Raw genomic sequence first — 20,139 nt, 5'->3', positions numbered from 1 at the left:
CAAGGATATGTGTGTGTGTGTGTGTGTGTGTGTGTGTGTGTGTGTGTGTGTGGGTGGGGGGACAAGTCCTAGTTCTGTTCAGGGAGACGAGGCTTTACAACTCAACAGGAACATGAAGAGAATAACAAGCAGTCTGGTGAAGTCTGAGCGCTGTCCTCTGGCTCACCATTGTCTTCAAAGGGCGGGAAGAAAAAAAAGTTCTTCCAGTAGTATAAAAAAAAACTTCTCGTCTTGGTCACACTCATTAGTTTCTTTTTTTTGGGGGTGGGGGAACATCGTTGCCCTGCTGAGACTCTTCTTGCCAAACAGCTGCGGTTCAATCATGCAGCTCTTCTTTGTCCTCATCAAATCCTCTGAGAGAATGTGCCAGAATAGTTCACAGCATCACGCGCTACAGTCTCTTGCTGTAGAATAGTGGCTCATCAATGGGTATGGAAAAAAACGCCACAGGAAAATCACAAGTGTCCCAAGAAGAAAATAAAAAAAAATGTTATACCTGCAAGACGTGCAAAACTGGTCCCAAACGTCGGATTGAGCATAAAATGCAAAAACAAGATAATGTGCATGTGAAATATACAGTATGCCGACTTTAACCGGAGAACGAGGCAAATCTTACTCTCAAACATAGAAGACCTGCATTTTTAAACTCCACGTGAGACGTGACGTTGCACCGTGAGATGAAATGAATCTACGTTGAGTGAGAAGCAACGCCTTCACTTCAGGTGGGTAAACAGTTGGCTCCTCCCACATTCATATGCACGGCGTCTCCCTTTCTCTCCCACAGCAACGAGAGCGTGCAGTACAGTACAAAACAAAATCAACAACCAGTAGTAATCGGTGTTAGTCTACGAGCACTTCCAGAGTCCACTGCAATGTCTAGTTAGATGTCTAATGAAATACGTTGGAATGTGAAAGTCAGTGCAGCTGCAGATGAATCCCAGGCACTGACGTTGATTCCCTTAATAGTGAACTTCAGCCAGGGATTGCGGAGAAAGAAATGTGTGCGATTCATCGATTTTTGTGTGTGTGGCTTCGACCAACCATTTTTTTTTTTTTTCCCGTTTGAAGTCAAGTGAGACGGCGGAGGAGTGACTGAAAGGTGTGAGAGATGAGAACGGACTGACTGGATGCGACGCGTCAGAGGCGTCAGCGCTGCAGACGGGATGCGTCCGGTGTCGGCTGCTGCTGCGCTGCAGGAGGAGGAGGGGCGTTGGGGTCCGGCGGGCTGTTGGCCAGGTACTTCGCCCGCATGCTGGAGGTGTACTGCGGTTAAAACAAAGAGACAATGACACGCGGGAACAAAACATGACTGATGCTTCTACTCCTTACTATTGGAATAACGACGCTCCTGACTATAAAACATTTTAAAAACACAGTCCATCGAGGATCTTTCATCATTATATGAGTCAAATTGAAAGGTTTTAAACCTGGAAATAAAACAGATTCAAAGCCTCTGGTGAATGAAACATCAAAAAGCAGCAGTGGAGGAACACACAGACACACTGATTGGACTCATCAAAGCACTACAGATCACAGATTACCTCTCAAACTAGTTCCTCCACACTGCTGCAATCTAAAAAGGGACGTTAAGTGATTCATAAACAGAGAGAACATCACAGCGACAGAAGGGGGCGACAAGGAGTTGTGTGAACACATAACATTAATTTGAGTTTAAATTATTTGGCTTTTTTTGCTTTTAACCTTCGTGCACATTCAGAAACATTTAGGATGCACCCATGCATTTGTTTGAACACAGGCGATACAAGCACAGAGAGGCTGCATTGCAAACGCAAGAGGAAACACTAAGTTGTAATATATTTCTCTTATGTTGCGATCGGCCTCCAGAGCCATTCGGACGCAGAGTATTTGCACGAATATGGGCTCATTAAAACCACTACTTACCTGGGATATTAAAAGAAAAAAATTTAGAGCTGTCAAAGATTTAAATGTCTATTTTGCCGATAATATGTCTCGAAAAAGTCTGGTTTTGTCCAATTTCAGGCGAGAGTTTTGAGACTCAATAACTCCCGCCATCTGTCGGCGGTGGCAGCTTCTGACTCATCCAAATATCCGTCAGTCTAAATGTGTTCATAAATCAACTGACAGATTTATGCAGTAGCGGTGGGTAAAATACCAGAGATTTAAAAAAGACACCCACTGTAAATATATATATGGTCATAAAAAAAAAAAAAGTGGCACACGGGTGAAATATGTGACTCTTAAACCCCGCCCATAAAGAATCAAGACAAAACAGATCCAGGTGATCAGTGAAGCGGTTTAACGGCGTCATGATCTTGACCTTGACTTGACATTGACTCACAGCTTACAGTGAGCCGCAGCTTCACATGTTCCTCCCAGTACATCTGTGGTGCAGCGGGGCAGGGGAACATGCAGCCCAGGGCCACAGGAAACAACAAGTCAGGTGAGACACCAGGTGGGACACGTAGCACGAGTCAGGACACGGGGGAGGGGAGTGGGAGGGCCTGCATAGAGGGTGAGCAGAGCTGGGAGTTTGGGGGGAGGTGGCACAGAGGAGGAACAGGCCAGCAGGTGGAGGAGGCGGGCATGTTTTGTACCTGTTAGCATAGCAGATGAGGTTACCAAAACGATCTTGAACTCTCCGAAGGCTTTAACTGCCAGCTGAGACCGCTGTTACTGTCGGCGGCAGTCAAATACAACTGTATGGATTCGCAGGAAAAAATGAAATAAAAACGACAAGAAGAGAAGTATAGAGAAGATACACAAAGCAGCGTCTACATGGCCACTGGAGGGGGTGGGGGGGGGGGGGGGGGGGGTGAGGTTTATTCCTCTTACAAGGTCAAGCAACTTCTATCAAGTCGCAGTTTCAACAAGGTTCTTTCACTCCATAAAGTCTTGAAGAGGATCACAAACTCTGGACTTGGGAGGGAAACGAAGAATCCGGCACGCCGTCCGTCACTTATTTTATTGATGAGGTTTCAGAGGTGTGTGTGTGTGTGTGTGTGTGTGCTGCCGTTTGTCTATAATGAGCCCGATGAAGGTCTGAAGACCAAAACGTTGTTAATAAAATAGTATAAATGATAAAAAATAACACAGCTATCTAATGAAAACACGGCTATCCAAGATAAATATGTAATTGTTTGACACGTCCCATCACATCTTGATGCATCAAGGAAAATGCTTTTTTGGTTTTGCCTCCCTATTCATGAAAAAGGGTTGAGTACAGAGCTGGATGGGATTCACTGAACAGGAGAAGAATGATCTCTCCATTTACTGGTTCCCCTAAAATACCACAATAGTGCAATACACTACTAAAAGCATGCGATCATTGGAAACAAAGGAGGAGGAACTTAGAAACTAAATGAGTTTCGACCGGAAGAACCAGGGACAAAATGTAGCTCCTGTTGGACAGTTCCACGTAAAGTACTGGCCGTTACTGCTGTTGAACCATTTCTTGATATTCATTTCACTCTCAGACAAAGTTGGGCCTTGTTGTCCAGAACGTGAGTGTGTGTGTGTGTGTGTGAACGAGAGAGAGAGAGAGGAAGATGCGGTAAAAGGAGCGATGATGAAAAACAAAAGTGATGAGAAACAAAGTGAGTGAAGGAGAGTAATAAAAACAAATTGCTGAGGGTTTCATGGCAGATAACTGACCATCAGACACACAGATTGCTGTGGAGGAAGACGCTCTGGAGTCTTCCCGACAAAAGGATGAGTCTTCATGATAACTGTGTTTTTAAACACCGCCTTTGTTTTTAATCCTTTATTGGTCTACTTTGCCTAATCGTCACGGTTCTACAGATGCGGTGGTCCCTGATTTTAGTTCCTGAATCATCTGTGGAAAAGTGGCTCGTGGTCAAATGACCCAGAGGTGTTCCTAGAGTTCTCGTGTTTTAGTTTTTTTTAACAGGAAATACGACACTTACCGAGGGCGGCGGAGACTCCTGTCCTATCAGAGGCGTGTTCTCGCAGCGAGAGTTCTGAAAGTTGGCGTTCTGAGCCCTGTTGAACGAAACGCACATTGAGATCAAACACTACAAGCTGAGTAGTGCATAAACCTTAAAGTGCAAGCTTTAAAGATTAAGAAACAATATGCAGCGTACAAGAACTTCTCCACGGCAGTTTTCAGCATACCAGGGCATTAAAACACAGCCAGAACACGGGGGATCCCCTCCCCCAGTTTCCCCCAACACTTGAGCTTGACTCATGAGGGAGCTTTGAGTTTCACAGGCTTCACAGCTGGAGAGCAACAGCTGCACCGGCTGTCCACAGTGTGGCTTTCTACAGGAGAGCTTAGCCCCAACATACCGGCCCATGAGTACATCCTAAGTATCTAATATCAGCCACACACAACCTTCAGACCGGGCCTTCCGCCTCTCACTCAAACTCCCATTAGGTGGTGACTTACATGTACTCGGTGACGGGTGCGTTGCTGACGGTGTGGGCCGCGGCGGGGATGGAGGTCTCGCTGCCGTAGCTGCTGCCGCAGCTGTACAGGCTGGGCATGTGGACCCGGTACAGGTTGTCATGGTTCTGCCTCCCCCTGTGGCCCAGAGACTCGTCCTCGCTGTCCTCGTCGTTCCTGCAAACATCACAATGCTGTAAAACCGTCGCCGCCCACCAGAGGGAGCCCCCGTCCTATCTGACTGATAACAAAAGGAGCCGCGCCGGTCGTCACGCTTTGATTTCATCGCTGCCCGAGGGAGAGAAGAAAAAAAAACAGATGAATTCTCTGCCGCGTGAAGCAAAGACGACGCAGTTCTTCCCGCTGACCTTAATGGGACTGAACAAAGACGGTAAAAAATAGCCTCGTGTAATTGGATCAGTTTTTCGCAGGGAAATGAAAAGCCCTAAATTAGCGGCAGGACAATAAATGCATTCGTTCACGTTGTCAGATAAAAAGCGGGAGCCTCCTTAGGCAGGGAGAATGTGATTCCTTTCAGACAATGAAGCCTAACGGTGTATGCCAGATCCATCAACAATGCACTCAACATGCCCTGTCAAAACAGAGCCACAATGACATCATGGAGGCTGTCTCCCTCTAGTGGTCATCCCACAGTTTCCTGCATAGCTAATCCAGGAGTTCATTCAGTGCCGTGAATGTTCCAACAACACGTGCATTTACTCAAGTGTGCGTATCAGAGAAAACAGCGACTTACTAATTAATATATACACAAGGTATGCTAACCCAGCGCAATAATTATTATTCGTCATGTAATTCCATAAGGGGTAAAATGAATTAGACAACAGTAAAACAGAACAAGCTCAGCAGGCACCACTGAGAAAACAGACTGGTGGCGTGTAAGCCTTTGTTTTGTAACAGGAAGCACCAGCTGAGATCAAACTGATGAACATGCCCCCCGATTGTTAGCAGGGATCAGTTAATTATGTGGTGCAGCTGAGCTGACGGCTGGGTCCGGGAGACCACTTTCCCTCTTAGCCGTCCTTGCAAAACCGTATCTGCTGCTGATGGGACAAAGACATCAGAATGATTTTTAACCCATCTGCTGCAGGAAATAAAACGACAGCAGCCTAGGCGGTGGTTATGATAGATTTAGGCCAACTCGGCACAATTACGGGGTGGATAACGGAAAGCAATCTATTTGAGGAAGCAGCTGGAGCCTCTTGGACACGTCCCGGTGATAAACACAGCCTTATTTATCCGGAATTACTTTCTCATGCCGCGCAAGTGCTGGAGAGAAATAGGGAGAAATGCCATGAAAACATAATTTATTGATAGGCTTATGTTCTTAAATTATTTCTCACTGTTAACGCAGTCCTGCACACAAACGCTGCTTTAAAAGCTTTTGCCCTGCTTCCTATGCGGTTGTGAGTTAAAGGGCGAGTGTGTGGATGTGTCACCTCTTGCCGTTCCAGGTGTGAGGAACGCTGCAAACAATGGAGCTGAACATGAGAGCCGTGATGATGGAGAAGAGCACGAGGTAGATGAGGCCCTCCAGGCCGTCGTAACACACTCCCGTCATGCCCTGGACATAGTCCTGCAAAAAAGGAGAGGAAGTATTATTATGGCACGCGTGACCAGATCAATGTCTGCATTAAAACCATCAGGACGTTTGAGAAACCCAAGAAGGAAAGTTCGTATTTTGGCATGTGGATTTTAAGAGTCTTTAAAATGCATCTGCTGTGACTTCTCATTTAAACTAGGTCAACCCAATGAGCTCATGGTTGGCAAACTAAAAAAGGAAGGCAATGCATTTATCTGGGTTTGAAAAGAAGCGCTACACCCAACAGTGTCCTGATTGAGAATCTCCATTCTGTATGCACGGCACAGCAGAAACACATCCTGTATTCTACTGGAGACGCCCTAATCTTCATGAAGTAATAAGCTTTTGGCGAGAGGATGTTTAAAGAGAGACGGCGGAGCAGAAAGAAAAACGAAAGTGCTACACTTGCACGTGTGCACTTGGAATTTGGAAGCCGCAGAGGGACAATCCTCCCAAGCACTGCAAGACGCCAAGTACTTGTCATTCAGCCCCGCTTCAGAAATGGTACAAAGCCGACGTCAACTGGACGAGAACTCGCACACGCGGAGGCAAATGTTATCGATGGTGACAGGTGGAGTCGGCTGCACATGCATAAAAAGAAAGGTTGCATTTATACAACTGAGCTGCACTACGAAGATGTCAAAACCACTCAGCCAGCAGGCTTGTTTCATCAGACGTGGAGCGACTCTCCAATGAGAACGGGTTATAAGTCTTCTCCTCTCTGCTCACCATGTGCAGGCTGCGACAGTCCACCAGGGCGGTGAGCTGATGGAGACTGATCTCTGTGGTGTTCAGAATCCCCTGGATCTCTTCTAGATTTCCCTGGAATAAAAACAAAACAAAAAAAAACAGGCTTAACTTGAAGTCCAACTTTGGCATCTGGGTATGCTTGGATGTCACGGTCAACCACGAAAAAAGAAGAAGAAAGGAACTAAATTAGTGTAATCCTCATTATCTGCATTTAAAAAATGCAACCGAGTGGTAGTTTCCTGGGATGAACAAAGTGATTCTAATTCTTTATCAGTGTCTTTCATCAACATGCAACCGAACACAGCAGCTCCAGCTGAAAAAGCAGATTTTAATGTACGATACATTTGAATAGACTCTTCCTCCAGCGGAAAATACGACTGATAGCCTGATATAAATATTTCCACAACCTCAGCACATTTCTATGTGTGGGCATGTGAAGTGAAAATATGCCCCTCTCTATTCCCAATGTCAGCTCTCATTTGTGCCTCTGTCAACACAGTGTAAGGACCAGCGCGGGGACAATACCGCAGTGTTGTATTGACAAGGCCCGGTGAAAGCCTAATGCGGCTAAATGGACATAATGAGGGTCCCAGGTGGGCCGTCAGCAGATCTTTAACAGGTGCACTTCACCTCTCTGCAGGTCCGTCATTCACTGGGCTATTCGGCCATCACGGACAGTACAATAGTACCGGGCTGCTTGTGGCCTGGTAGAGGAATGGCTCGGGGTGTGTGGGTGTAGCGACCCTGTAAAGGTGCCATGCCTGGTAAAGAGTGGAGGAAACATACCTGAGTTTGTTTATACTCTCTGGTGGCAGAGCGCAGGAGTTCAGACACGTCGTCCTGCATCTCCACTAGTGCTTTGTGGCTCCCGGAGAGTTTCTGAAACAAAGTATGAAGACTGTTTGTAACACTGTGCAAAAAGGATCTCCATTATTTCAAATCAGGGCCTCCGGTTGTCTCCCCTTGTAGTCACGTGCATGCCGACAGCTTATAGATGTGAGCTGACAGGCTTATATCTCGTATCTATAGCTTCCTTTTCTTTACAGTCGTACTAACAATAGGCGGCCGGACTCCAACGGCACTCAGAAGTTCTGATTTATTCATGTGGTTTGCTGAAGCGTCCATTAAAGCAAACTAAAGATTCACAGTAAAAGTGCCATTCTTCTTCTGTAGCTTTTAACACGCATTTTCTTCTGCTAGCGCATGTCATCAGTACGCACACACACAAACACACACACGTGCACAGCCACAGGAAGAGCTTCTCTGCATCAGTTTTCCTGCTGGCAGGATGGGAAGTGTTGTACTATTGCATGGAAAAACAGAGGGAGTGACTCATTGTGCCCACTGGAAATCTCACCATTTGCAGGTTCCTATGAATTATACAGAGAATGTGTCTATAAAAGACGCTACTGCTGAGATTTGAGGGTCATCATCACCACTTTAAAGCTCGGCATACACTGTATGAGTTCAGCCCGTTTCTAACTTTGCTCAAACACGCAGAAACAAATGTAGTAATGTAAACAACAAACCTGCTGGAAGGGGTTTGTTCGTTCCAAATCGCAACTAAGGTAGTGCAGCAGGATATCTGTGAATACAAAGAGAATACGTCAGTCACATAAATCCACGTGGAGGGCTGCAAGATTATTTTCATCCATCATCAACAGTCTGACCAGATAAATCGGCTGATATTAGCTTATTACAGATACATCAGTATCTATGTATATGCTGGCCGATAAGTAACAAGACATTTCTGCAAGTAAAAAACAAACAAGCCAAACAAGGTTTAAGGTCACTTATAAAACAGTGTCGACATCATCAGTCCATATACACATCGCTATCAAATGTATTTAAATGCCAAAATATGAATATAGTCCCCAAAAATACAGTATTGCTCAAGCAGTAATATGTTTGGTAATATGAGGACTTTTCTTTTTTTATGTGACATTTTATTGACTAAACAGATAAATAATTGGCATATTAATTGATAACAAAAACAATCATTAGTTGCAGCCTTACACTGTTTGATTATTTAAAAGAATGAACACAGAGGCTGGTCAGAGATTTGTACACAATATTTTAGGACTAGAATGAGCACAGTGCAATAATGGCGTTAAATAGAGCAATCAAAAGCTGCATATTCATTTCATTATATTTAATCAAAGCTGTGTATTCCTATATCACTTATGAAAATGTAGTTTCTCTTATTATCTTCTTTCCCGATGCGTTGTGCCTGCTCTTCCTCGCCTTGTTAGTGTGCGACTGCTTCTGTAACTGTGCTCCCGCCGAGCTAATCCCGAGCTCGGCGGGGAAATGTTCCAAAAGAATAAAGTTCTCGTGTGCTGTGATAGAATAAATGGGTGTGTTTTCCCATGACGCAGCAGCAACAGAACACAAAACCAGAGAGAAGCTCCAGCAAAACATCCCTCATGATCTCTTTAATCATGTCCGACTTATTGTTCAAATCGCAACGTGACCAAACTTGTATTCTGTTCACAAACACCAGGAAGCGCAACACACATATAATTGAGGTTTTGGACTTTCACAAGCTCATTGCAGCCCACTCCGGCTACTAGCCCACAGCAGTGAGTAGGATCCGATGAGAAATCCTCGCCTAGTGACTCAAAAAGCAACAGCAACGTCCACAAATACAAGCTGTGAGAACGCCACCGCCTCCCTGGCACATGGCGAGCGTGACGTCCACGCCCGCCATGTGCCGGGAGCTCGTTTCCCACGCAGCCGAGCAAACTCAGGAGGAGGATTTCCGGTACGGAGAAGTACATACCGGACCAGCTGTGTTCACACATGCACCCACACACACATAAATATCAGGAGGAGCAGATTTATTGGGAGTCTGAATTTCAGTAATAGAGCTACGGACGCTCTTATATCACTTTGTTTCAACTGTGCGGACACAGAAGGGATTCTTGAAGACTCAATTATGGCTTCTAATGTTTAAGGACAATCAGTAACAATGACTTGGACGACACACGTCTGTTTTACAATCAGATTGCTAATCGGTGAGCCGCGGCTTCAGTCACAATAGCTTGTTTATTGCACAGAGATTTGACTGTACTTCATCCCATTTAAACATTTTGGCAGGAAGAGGGAGTGGAAATAGGATAAAAAACAATGGTCCTTGTCTTTTTGATGAGATGAAGATTTGTTGCTATCATTATCATCATCATGATGATGGTGTTTTACAAATGAAACCATCCGACTGACAGAGAAATGCTGGCTGCTACATGACAAATCGCACAGATTAACTCTCGCTCTCTGTTTGGATTGAGACCATGTGTCCGACACAATTGTGCAATGAGGGGAGAGCAGGAGGAAAGAAACATAACAATGAGGGTAGTTGGAATGATGCATGTTAAAATAAAATAAAACAGTCATCCAGGGGAGGAAAGCAATAAAGCCGCTGTAATAATAACACACGTTGTGTTATCTGTCTGGTGTTATTTCAGGAAGGCATGAGCTGGAAAGGGAAAATAAACAACTGAGCAAGACGTTCCCTTTCAAAAGTAATCCACATGTAAAGGCGAATCATATCCTAGGGTTTGTAATCTTATGCAACGCTGTCTTTGTGTGCAATATTTCCACATGAGAATTAGACTCGATTCAAAACCTAAAAAGATTCCTTTCTACGGCTGAGTGGTGTGTTTCAGGGATATAAATAGAAGAGAAAACCCCCCCGTTCTGCAGGAATCAGCCCTGGAGCGGAACACAGCTTCAGATCTGCTGCATAATACAGTTCAGTGCAAAGAGGAAGTTGGTGGTTAACGCAACATTTACAGCTCTGGTTTTCTGGCCTGACTAACCAAAAGCGTGCTTTGTGCATTTAGCAAGCGCCATATTTTAGAGAGGAGAGCAGAAAAAGACAAATTGTCAAGCAGGAAGTCCTCTGCGCAGCGTCTTCACATGTTTTTTTCTCTCCAAAGGCTGAGGAGGGATGTAGGAAACATATTGTGTCTCTGATCCTCTTCTGCACTGCTCTTATCTCCCCCATACACACCACCGAGGCACTTGCTATTTTTTCCCCCTTCCACGCTTCCCATCATGGGACAGATTGGGCAATTACAGAGCGGAGATGTGTGAGAGGCTTCTGTACGGCTTATGAGAGGCAGCTCATTGCCCTCTTGACCCTGCCGCAGATGTGGCAGTCGTTTTTAGAGACTTTTTTATGGGCCATGGAGAAGACCGAGCCCCACTCCTCAGAACAATGCCGCCTCGCTGCTGCACAATAATCAGAGCATTGAGACCAGGAAGGGGGAGGGGATTAAACCACTCCGGCTAAAGTGTCCTCTTCAGTGTCAGATGACTCATGTATTTACCATTTCAAAGAGCTGTCGGAGTGAATACCAAACAAACCCGTGCATTAGTGAAACTCGTGCGTTATTCATACCTCGATTGATGACGCCGTACTTGTCTGCCACTTGGATGACATACTTGTCAGGAGCAACACATAAGTCGCTGGAAGCCTAGAGAAGAAAAAAAGAAAAGAAAATACTGTCAAGACGGGAGTGATTGATTGCAGCTTTAAAAACATGTTGTTTTTGTCCTCTACACGGCAGCCAAATTAGCTGCTTTGGTCTTGTGTGAACAATGGCTGCGATACTATGAAGGCAATCATAATCATTTTATGTAAAACTCTGAGTGAAGAGCTGTAAAACCCTGCAATCGTGATGGAACCAAATGCAACACTTCTGGAGTTATTCAACGTGAATCTCTCCTCCACTCAAAAATGGGTTTTGCTTTGTCAGCTCACTTTGGATGTTTGAGGTTTACGGTGAAGAACGACTTGTGTACAGAGTATGCAACTTGCACACAAGTGTGATGAAGAAACATGAAACCTGCCGTGCACATAACCTAACAGACTTTTCAGAGACGTAGGAGGCACATTTTTTAAATAGATTCTGGGTTTTTTTTTGGAGAAGGGGTAGAGCTTGTGGGAAAACACATCCAATGATTTGTAAATGTTTTTAAATAGGTCTGGAGGGTCTTTAAGATTGTATTTCTTGCGAGGCTACTGTATGGCCTTGCATTACATCATACAGGTGTCTATTTTTCTGTCACTCCGTGTTCAACCCCCCAGATTAAGCAAAATAAAATGTCCCTCCAAGGCCAAATTCGGCAGTTCTTGGCTGAGCAGAAAGAAAAAAAATCGTGTTCCCCAATTATACGTAATGAACTGTGCAGCTCTACCCTGAAAACAGGATCACGCTCTGGTGGAGACACTTACCGCTGAGACGGCCAATTCCAGCCCCAGGGAGACCCAGCTGATCACCAGAGCGACAACACCAAACAAGCACACCCTGGGGAGAGAGGAGGTGAGGAGTTTAAGTACCTTCAACCTGCAGTGTCATAGCAATGTTATTCATCTGTACTGTGTAGCAGGAGATATTTTTAAGCCAATTACGTCGGCCTTTAAGTACGCGTCAAGCCCTCTCATGCATCACACCGGACCAGCTTTTCTTCTGGAAGCACAACGCTAATCTCATCTCCAAACACGGTGTGGAAATTGTGAAAGTTTAGGTTGAACTACGTTAAAAGAGCTAAAGCAGAGAGTAGAACTCGGGAAGCCCATCAACAGATTATTTTAATTATTCAAGTTTAAATGGCTTTAAAAAAAAAAAAAAAAAAATAGCAATGAAGCAATTTTTATGACTCATTTAACGTACTGTGTGCAAATTAATTGCTTGATTACCCATTTGCTTTTTTTTGCCATTAAAAAAAAGGGAAAGACTGAGTGGTCTCCTTTTCTTTGGCAGACTTTACTGCATTTGCAGTAATATTTGTAACGTCTATAAAATGCAAATAGCCTTTTTATAGCCGCCTTATTGAATACAAAACATTTACCAACAAATAGAAGGGCAAAGCTGCAGATTTAAGTGAGTCATTAAGTGTCATTAGCAATTGCCTTAATACCAAGGATATCGCGGTCATGATGCTAAATGAATTGTGACTGAGCGGATATTTCATAAGGCATAAACTCATCCACGATCCCATTATAATGACAAGGTGGCCTTGATCAGTTGAAGGCTTCGTGTACATTTAATATCCCTCATTCTGTGACAACAGCTAAAGGAATCTCCTAGGGCAGAATGATGCACAAGACTCACCCTATGAGCGTCGCCTTGGAGTTGCGTATGAGGCCAAACAGCACCAGGAGGCAGATGAGGACGTCGAACAGTAGCAGGCCTATGTAGCCCAGCCACCTGTGAGGACACATGTCATGAACAACAAGTGGCCCAGAGCAGCACAGCATACACGTCTCCTAATAGCAACAACAAATAGAGCGCAATCTCTAGAGCAAGCGCAAGCATTCAAGAAAGACTCTTATTTAATAGGCAATTCACTAGACAAATATATGTTAAATGCAAAAGAGATTACTCCAAGAGACTCCTTCCACAATGATTCTTTTATATTGTTAATATGAATAATATAATGACTGTCAGTTGAAAATCATTGCAACCCCTCATTTAGCATTTTAAATATATAGCTGATATCATGTTGTGACACACGACAAACATAAACCTTTCGGCAAGCCACTTGCATATTAATAATTGTAGGCATGAAGAACTGGACACAGCCCAGAGGGATTACAACTCTTCTTTCTTTTCTACCAATCATAATGCAGGTTCCTGGCTCTTGCTAAATCAGTCGCCTAATGAGATGCTGAACAACTACAACTCAGTCCTTGTTGTCTTAAGTCACATCTGCTTCCCAATTCTCACTCTAGAGATTCCCATTCAAAAGCCTGTCCAACGGAGTGGCCTCAGCCAACATCCCGCCAGGAAAGAGAGCGGGTAACTTTGAACCCCCCCATGAAGAGATGCCATTTCATAAAGCAATGCAGCACATGAATCCCGGCTTTTTGTTGTTGTCTGCGCCGCTCACTGCTTGCTGCCACTCCTTCCTTTGCAGCATCAGACAGGAGCTGAATATGTAATGTGTTGCATTATGGCACTCTTTGTTTGACCGACTGCTCTCTCGCAGTCTTACCTGTACCAGTCGAACAGCTCGATGTTGTCGGCCAGCTCCTCCAGGGAGACGTTGGCGTTCTTCCAGAAGGGGATCTCCCCCATCTGTTTGACCAGCTCGTCCAGCTGGCCCTGCAGCTTTTGGATGATGGACAGGTAGTCTGCGTGCTCCGCATACTGGCCCTCGAGCTGCTGCAGATTGTTTTCTACCGTCTGGTTCAGTGAGGACGTGCTGTCAAACACCTACAGCCGGCACAGGGACAAACAAGGTCACGTGGAAGAAAAATGGGATTCACTACGCGGCTCTGCTGCTCATGGCAGACGGGCGATGAATTATTAAAACACGTTGGTATAATTTGCGCCCTCGAGTCTTACCAGCTTCTCTACTCCAGTGATTGTGCGGTTAGCGTGGCGCAGGGAATACGTCAGCCGATTCACTCCGTCGCAAGTCTCGCCGTTCCCATAGAAACCGACAGCAATGCCAGCGCTGAGGGGAGACAAAAGGGAAGGGGCGGGGGGAAGACGGGGCTCGGTGAGGAGGAGGGATTAGCCAAAAGAGACACAGAGAGGAGACAGAGAGGAGAGCGAGCGCGGGAGAGAGGCGTGTGAACTCCACTTTAACCCTGTCGGTCCAGACCCCAGTCAACAGGCTCCTTTCAGCTCCAGCAGAAAGACCCCATACAGAACCATGGAAACACACAGGAATGGACCAGCTATGCCCCCAAACCCTGCACTACGGCTGACAAAGGCTGTACTGAGGCAGGGGATCAGCTCTCGTTAGCGCAGACGGGCCTCAGGTGGCAGAAGAAGAAAAAACAGTTCCGGCGAATGCATGGGAAACTGTTTCTATCGGTGCATCAACGGAAATAAATAACATATTCCAACGATGTATGTGTGTGCAGTGCACTTTGCGATCCTCTCACACTCCCTCTCTGATCCCTGAGAGGCAATTTGAAGCGCGATACCTCGTCATGTGTTGCAGCCGTTGGTCTTTGCTAAACCCCATCCTATGCCAGGGTGAGTTTTATCAAGAGTCATGATGATGATGACCAACAAATCACTCAAAGTTGAAGTCTGACCAAGTTTCAGTGCATCAATGGGTTTCCCCCGCTGCCTGGAGGGCTGCTAATCTCTTCCTCTCACACTCTGCAGTGTGGAAAAGGTGAACAGGAGCGATCGTCACAGCAAGAAAAACCTAAAACCAACCTCCCCGCTTTGATGACTTCAATGTTGTTTGTATCGGTGCAGTGATTTGTGCAATGACGCAAAGCATGGACTCCCTCAAAGAACAAAAGCAAAACAAAGAAACGTATGATCTCTCCAAACCGGTCTTTCCTGTTTTCACTAAAACACATTTGTGCGTTAGCACAAGCGCACACACACACACACACACACACAGTGATTGTAATGCAGTTCTTGTACTCATCAGGTCCCCGAGCTCTTTGTGCTATTCTGAATCAACCGAGATGGCTCTCCAGGCGCCCATCAGCAGGAAGAGGAAAACAGGAAACCAACACAGTGTTCAGTGATAGAGCGTCCAGGTGGTTCAGTTCTCACACCATCCACTTCAAAAATGAATATAACGAAATGTAATATTGAAGCCAATGTACGTTTACAGTAATCTTGGGGCCTTTTGTGGTTTAACTGTGCACACATACAAATGTAATTTCCCACAGCACCACTGTACAGTCCCGACAGGACTACAACCCAAAAATTATATGTATTCAGCAGTTTCCATTAAAAATTCAAAATAAGTTTTATAACTTATTAATGCAATTTTGTGGCTGTCAGTCCGGGTGTGCGTCTTGACTTAGATGCTTAGTCGGGGGTAATTAAGTCCTTTAGGCTTCAGCTACTTTATAGAGATGTGATTTAATTTGAGCATGGGAGCATTTTGTGTGGCGAATTATAAAGTGTATTTTTCTTTTGTCGGCGTTACCGAGCGGCTGAACAATATTTCAAACCTCTGCTGTTAGTTGCTTCGGTGTCTTCATGATAAGGAGGAGCAGGATAGTTCAGGATAGTTCCTGCATCTCTAAGTATCTGTAGCTCTCCGTCGTGTTTAGGGCTTTACAAGATTTACATATCCAGCTGAGTCAGTTGTTGACTGGTGTCCGGTCTCTTCCTGTATCTTTGTCTCTGGTTGTGTGAATGCAAAGTGGCGAGCATCAACGATACAACTGGTGATTACATGTTAAAGACGATTCACTCCTGAGATATAGACATCAAGCAGTGAACCACCTCATGTGATTTGACAAGATAAGTCAGGTGACCTACAGAAAGATTATTGTGTCTCGCTCATCTCAAAACACGAGGAGGAGTTATAAAAGCTGCACTAATTTGTCCAATGACATTCTCAAATAAGTTTTCCAGATAAAAGGAATCACCGCCCTGTCGGTAAATCTGCGTGGGGATCCGAAAACATGGACTGAATCCTCACCTGCAGACGAGCGTTGCGATGATGACGCACCACGCGGTGCAGCAGCAGTCAGCGCTGGGCTGGTCCTCAGATTTGCGCCGCCGGCAGCACAGGCAAATGGAGTAGACGAACAGGACCAGGAGGTTCAGGGCCAGACAGGCCAGCGCCACACCTCCCACTAGCATGAGCCACTGATGGACAGAGGGACGCGGTTATGGAAACTTCATAGCTGATAGCACTTTAGCATCAATAACAGTGGGGATAATGTGCTTAAAGTGCCCCAAAGAGAAACACCACAAAGCAGTCTGGAAGAAGGGCACAGAGCTTCAAATGCATTGCCTTCTTGTGTGCAAGATCTATCATATTTTAGCTTTAAGAAATACATTATATGTCTTCCTGTGCTGTGTAGTGGAGCATGCACTTCAGGTGGAAACCTCTCCAAAGTCAGATGTCTCATTAGGTACTTGATGAAGAACAGAACAGCCCGCTCATTCAGGCACAATAAATGTGGCACTAAATATAAACAAAAGCCCTCTATGAAGTGATATCGTATTCAAATTTTAAGAGATAAATACTTAAAGTATTTTGTGAGTAATACCGGCTGTATATTACAAGTGTGAACACGTTACACTGGCAGCGGTTCAAAGCCAGCAGCGGAGCACTATACTGTACTATCACGGTGAAACCTCTCGGCCGACAGCACCACTTCCTATGTAGGTCAGACAGAGGGCCTCCGTGTTCACTGTAGACTCCTGAGGATTCACGGCTGGGGCTGATTTCCACCCCGCCACTTTTGTTTTGTAAAAAGACCGGCTTGATCTATTCGTTCACTCTTCTCAACGGTGCCTCACAGCGAGCGACTCGCCCCGACGCCGCAGCTGGAGACCGGCTTCATGGCAGCAAGTGGGCTCAATCTTGGAACAACTGCCGGCTCAAAGCACAGTCTTGGCAATTTAATATGTGGCGAGAATATTCCTTTTAACCAATCCCGTGTAGTGTTGACTGTGATACTGTGAATACATGACAGACTGGGGAATCAGATTCACAAATGCCATTGAATGACTCCCTTTTGTTGCTCTGCACATTTCAACCAAAGCTCACAGAGTGCAAACAGCAATCCATTAGTAGGGCTGGACCAAACATAAATATTATATTGATATTGATATATGGGACTACATATTGTCTGAGACTTTGGATAATGTAATATGGCAGCAAGTGTTGTCTGGTTTTAACGGCTGCATTTGAATCCAGTGGTGTTATTTTCTGCATGTACCAACTCTTTTTGCCGCTCTATCATTTGCCTTTACCCGCTCATTATATCCACATTACTGATGATTACTTATCACAAATCACATTATTTAAATATATTGTGAAAGCATCAATAATCAACCCTACTATATCGTCGCAATATCAAGGTTTTTGGACTAAAATATGGCGCTTGATTGATTTCCTCCACATCGTCAATCCCTATGCAGGAGTTAAAACTATAAATCGTACTGTACGTTACTTTTGGTGCATTGCCTGCATGTCGTCTGTGCACAGGCAACGTTGCGTATTCATGAAGTAGTCTTATATATCGAGCACCACTGACAGCTGGGCAAGCCAAGACTTGTGCTGAAGGTGGGTGAGAGCGTTGCATTGACAATAATTAGCCGCCAGTCATCACAGTGTGATAATAATTATGGTGAAGCGCGCTAATCTAATGATGACCTCTTGTGTTTTGCTCTGGTTGAGATAAGAGAGTGAAGGCAGGGACGTAATGTGCTCCCAACAGCTGTATTACCTGCATTTTATTAAAAAATGTGTTATGTTTCCACTGAATATCCTTTAAATAGAGACGCTGTACTTCGAGCTGGACACACCGAGTGCCAAACAGCTGCAGCCACTATCCAGCCAAGGAGCCCTTCCTGTATCCTACCAGGAAAAAGGCTCCCGATTATACTTTGGAAAGCCGGACAAATATGTACAATGACATCGTAAAATTATGACCATTTCCAGTAAATGCACTCCGGGGACACCTCTGGTAAACAATAATCCTTAAAATTCCTTAAAATACTCATTTTGTCTGAGATAGATCTTCCTTTCCACTGATTCACGAATCAACTAAAGAAACCTGACAGCAAATGTCTGACAGCTACACGAGTTAATCAAAGTGAAACAGGGATGTATATCGTTTCACACCTCAGATTACTTTCATTATTCAAACATTAAAGCCCGTACAAGCTTCAACACATCCCCGGTGCTGACACTGATGCATGTCTGCAACACGTCTTTCTGTTTCTCTGGAACGATGATTCACTTCTGCATTTTATGAATCATACCGGCACTGTAAAATGGACACACCATTCCCTTACATCTTCAACCCATGTCTGCCAATTTGTGTTGAAAATCACCCCCCGTCACTTGTTATTCCCTCTGTCCTCAGTAGTCTCTGAAACTATAATGCCACACACTCAATAACCTCAGTCTCTCAGAGCCTTTTAAAAACCCACAGCGCCACAGAAGCTTTGGTAATGATGCATTTTGAAAAAGGAGCAGCATCAACAAAGTCTGTGAATAAACAAATTAAAGACAGCTGTAATTGGTTTAGGGCCAAATTATGTTGGTAGATTTAACTCTTTATGAAGCTCATGACAAGTTAAACATCCTCCCATCCTGCCAGACAGCAGATTAACTTTCTTGAACGGTTGAATAAACAGTTTCCACAGAATTTCTTCAGGAGGATTTGCAGGATTTGTAGGATTTCTTTGTTGAATGTTCAACCGAAAGGGTTAATCTGAAGTTAATGCTGTGCCATCTGACACAATCAGTGATTCTATTTTCCTCTTTTTCAAGCAGAAGATATATGCAGAGTCATTTAACTGGATCCTGTGGGTCAAAGCTAAGAGGTGTCTTTGTCAATCGCTGTTCTGAGAAGCATAACCTGCACAGCAACTGAGACGTAACAGAAGCCAATGCCATCTGCAGACATGAGAATATGCTAAACACCTGACAAAACTACATCTTCAATTTAAAAAAAAAAGTATCTCTTGACCTACATTTAGACAGTCTCTTTAATATTAAACTTGTGAATTAAAGCCATGCTGCTCTCCCCTCCCCCAGTCTTAGCTGATCGTCAGGCTCTACAGCCTCTACAGGCTCTACTACTTACGGACCTTCACTACCACGAACCTCTTTAATCCACACATCTAGAGTAGTTAAGGTTTTCTGCAAAGGTACTTCAGAGTCCACATGGCCCATATATGATATAACAAACACAGGCTATGATTATATATTGATTAAATAAAAAGTATATGGCTGTGTAGGTGGCTTGGATCACACTATAGATGCCAGCTGGTAGGTGTCTGTCAAAGGTCAAGACATGGATAGAACAGCGACACACAGATGGTGACATGGATCAAAAGGTGAACAGGTGCTAACAAGTCATCTGTCCCTGAGAATGAGAAACACTGATGCATTTTACTTCAATGTAAGGCTGCAGACTTGCAGGAAATTATTGTCCTGCTCCACAATGTGGAGGACATTGAACACTGAAATACAACATTTGTTGTAAACATCTGAGTCAGAGAGGTTGTTGTGGTTTTTTACCTGTAGATATGTGTAGTCATCTGGTCTGAATTCACTGCTCGATGGCTCGAACATTAGGCTGACATGAGGAAGACTGTTCACAACAGTAGCCCACCATGGTGGAGAGTAGCTCACCACGGCTGCCATGACGAGCACACGTCAACGAGACCCACTCCTCACCGAAAAGCTGTAAACACAGAGGAGACTCCATTCACACAGTCTGTCTGTCTGTCTGTTTCCGGGAGGAAAACAGAAAACAAGAGCCGCTCATCTAGCTAGCGTTAGTTAGTGCGAGAGACAAAGTTAGTGAGCTAGCTTTAGGTTAAACACAGTAGAAATTAAATACATATAATTGTTCGTATAAAGGAATACATACGTTCAAAACTGCCCATATTTGATTCTAATATATTAGTAGTAACAATCACGACCAGGACCACAA

The 20,139-nt window shown here is 44.6% G+C and overlaps 1 protein-coding gene across 1 annotated transcript; it reads right to left on the bottom strand.

The window, feature by feature from the left end:
• Positions 1-2,597: 2,597 nt before the first annotated feature.
• On the bottom strand, positions 2,598-19,847 carry ttyh3a (tweety family member 3a; the record flags this gene model as incomplete). Its single annotated transcript, XM_079232846.1, has 14 exons — positions 2,598-2,678; positions 3,906-3,981; positions 4,388-4,561; positions 5,842-5,978; positions 6,714-6,806; positions 7,521-7,613; positions 8,264-8,319; positions 11,137-11,212; positions 11,974-12,046; positions 12,854-12,949; positions 13,737-13,957; positions 14,090-14,201; positions 16,155-16,324; positions 19,722-19,847. The coding sequence occupies 14 exons, from the start codon at positions 19,845-19,847 to the stop codon at positions 2,598-2,600; spliced, it is 1,584 nt and encodes a 527-aa protein (XP_079088972.1).
• Positions 19,848-20,139: the final 292 nt, after the last annotated feature.

Source organism: Taurulus bubalis (assembly GCF_910589615.1).
Source record: "Taurulus bubalis genome assembly, chromosome: 17".
Lineage (NCBI taxonomy): Eukaryota > Metazoa > Chordata > Actinopteri > Perciformes > Cottidae > Taurulus > Taurulus bubalis.
Note: the sequence above shows the minus strand (reverse complement) of the source record. Positions and strands in the feature narration are given on the sequence as shown.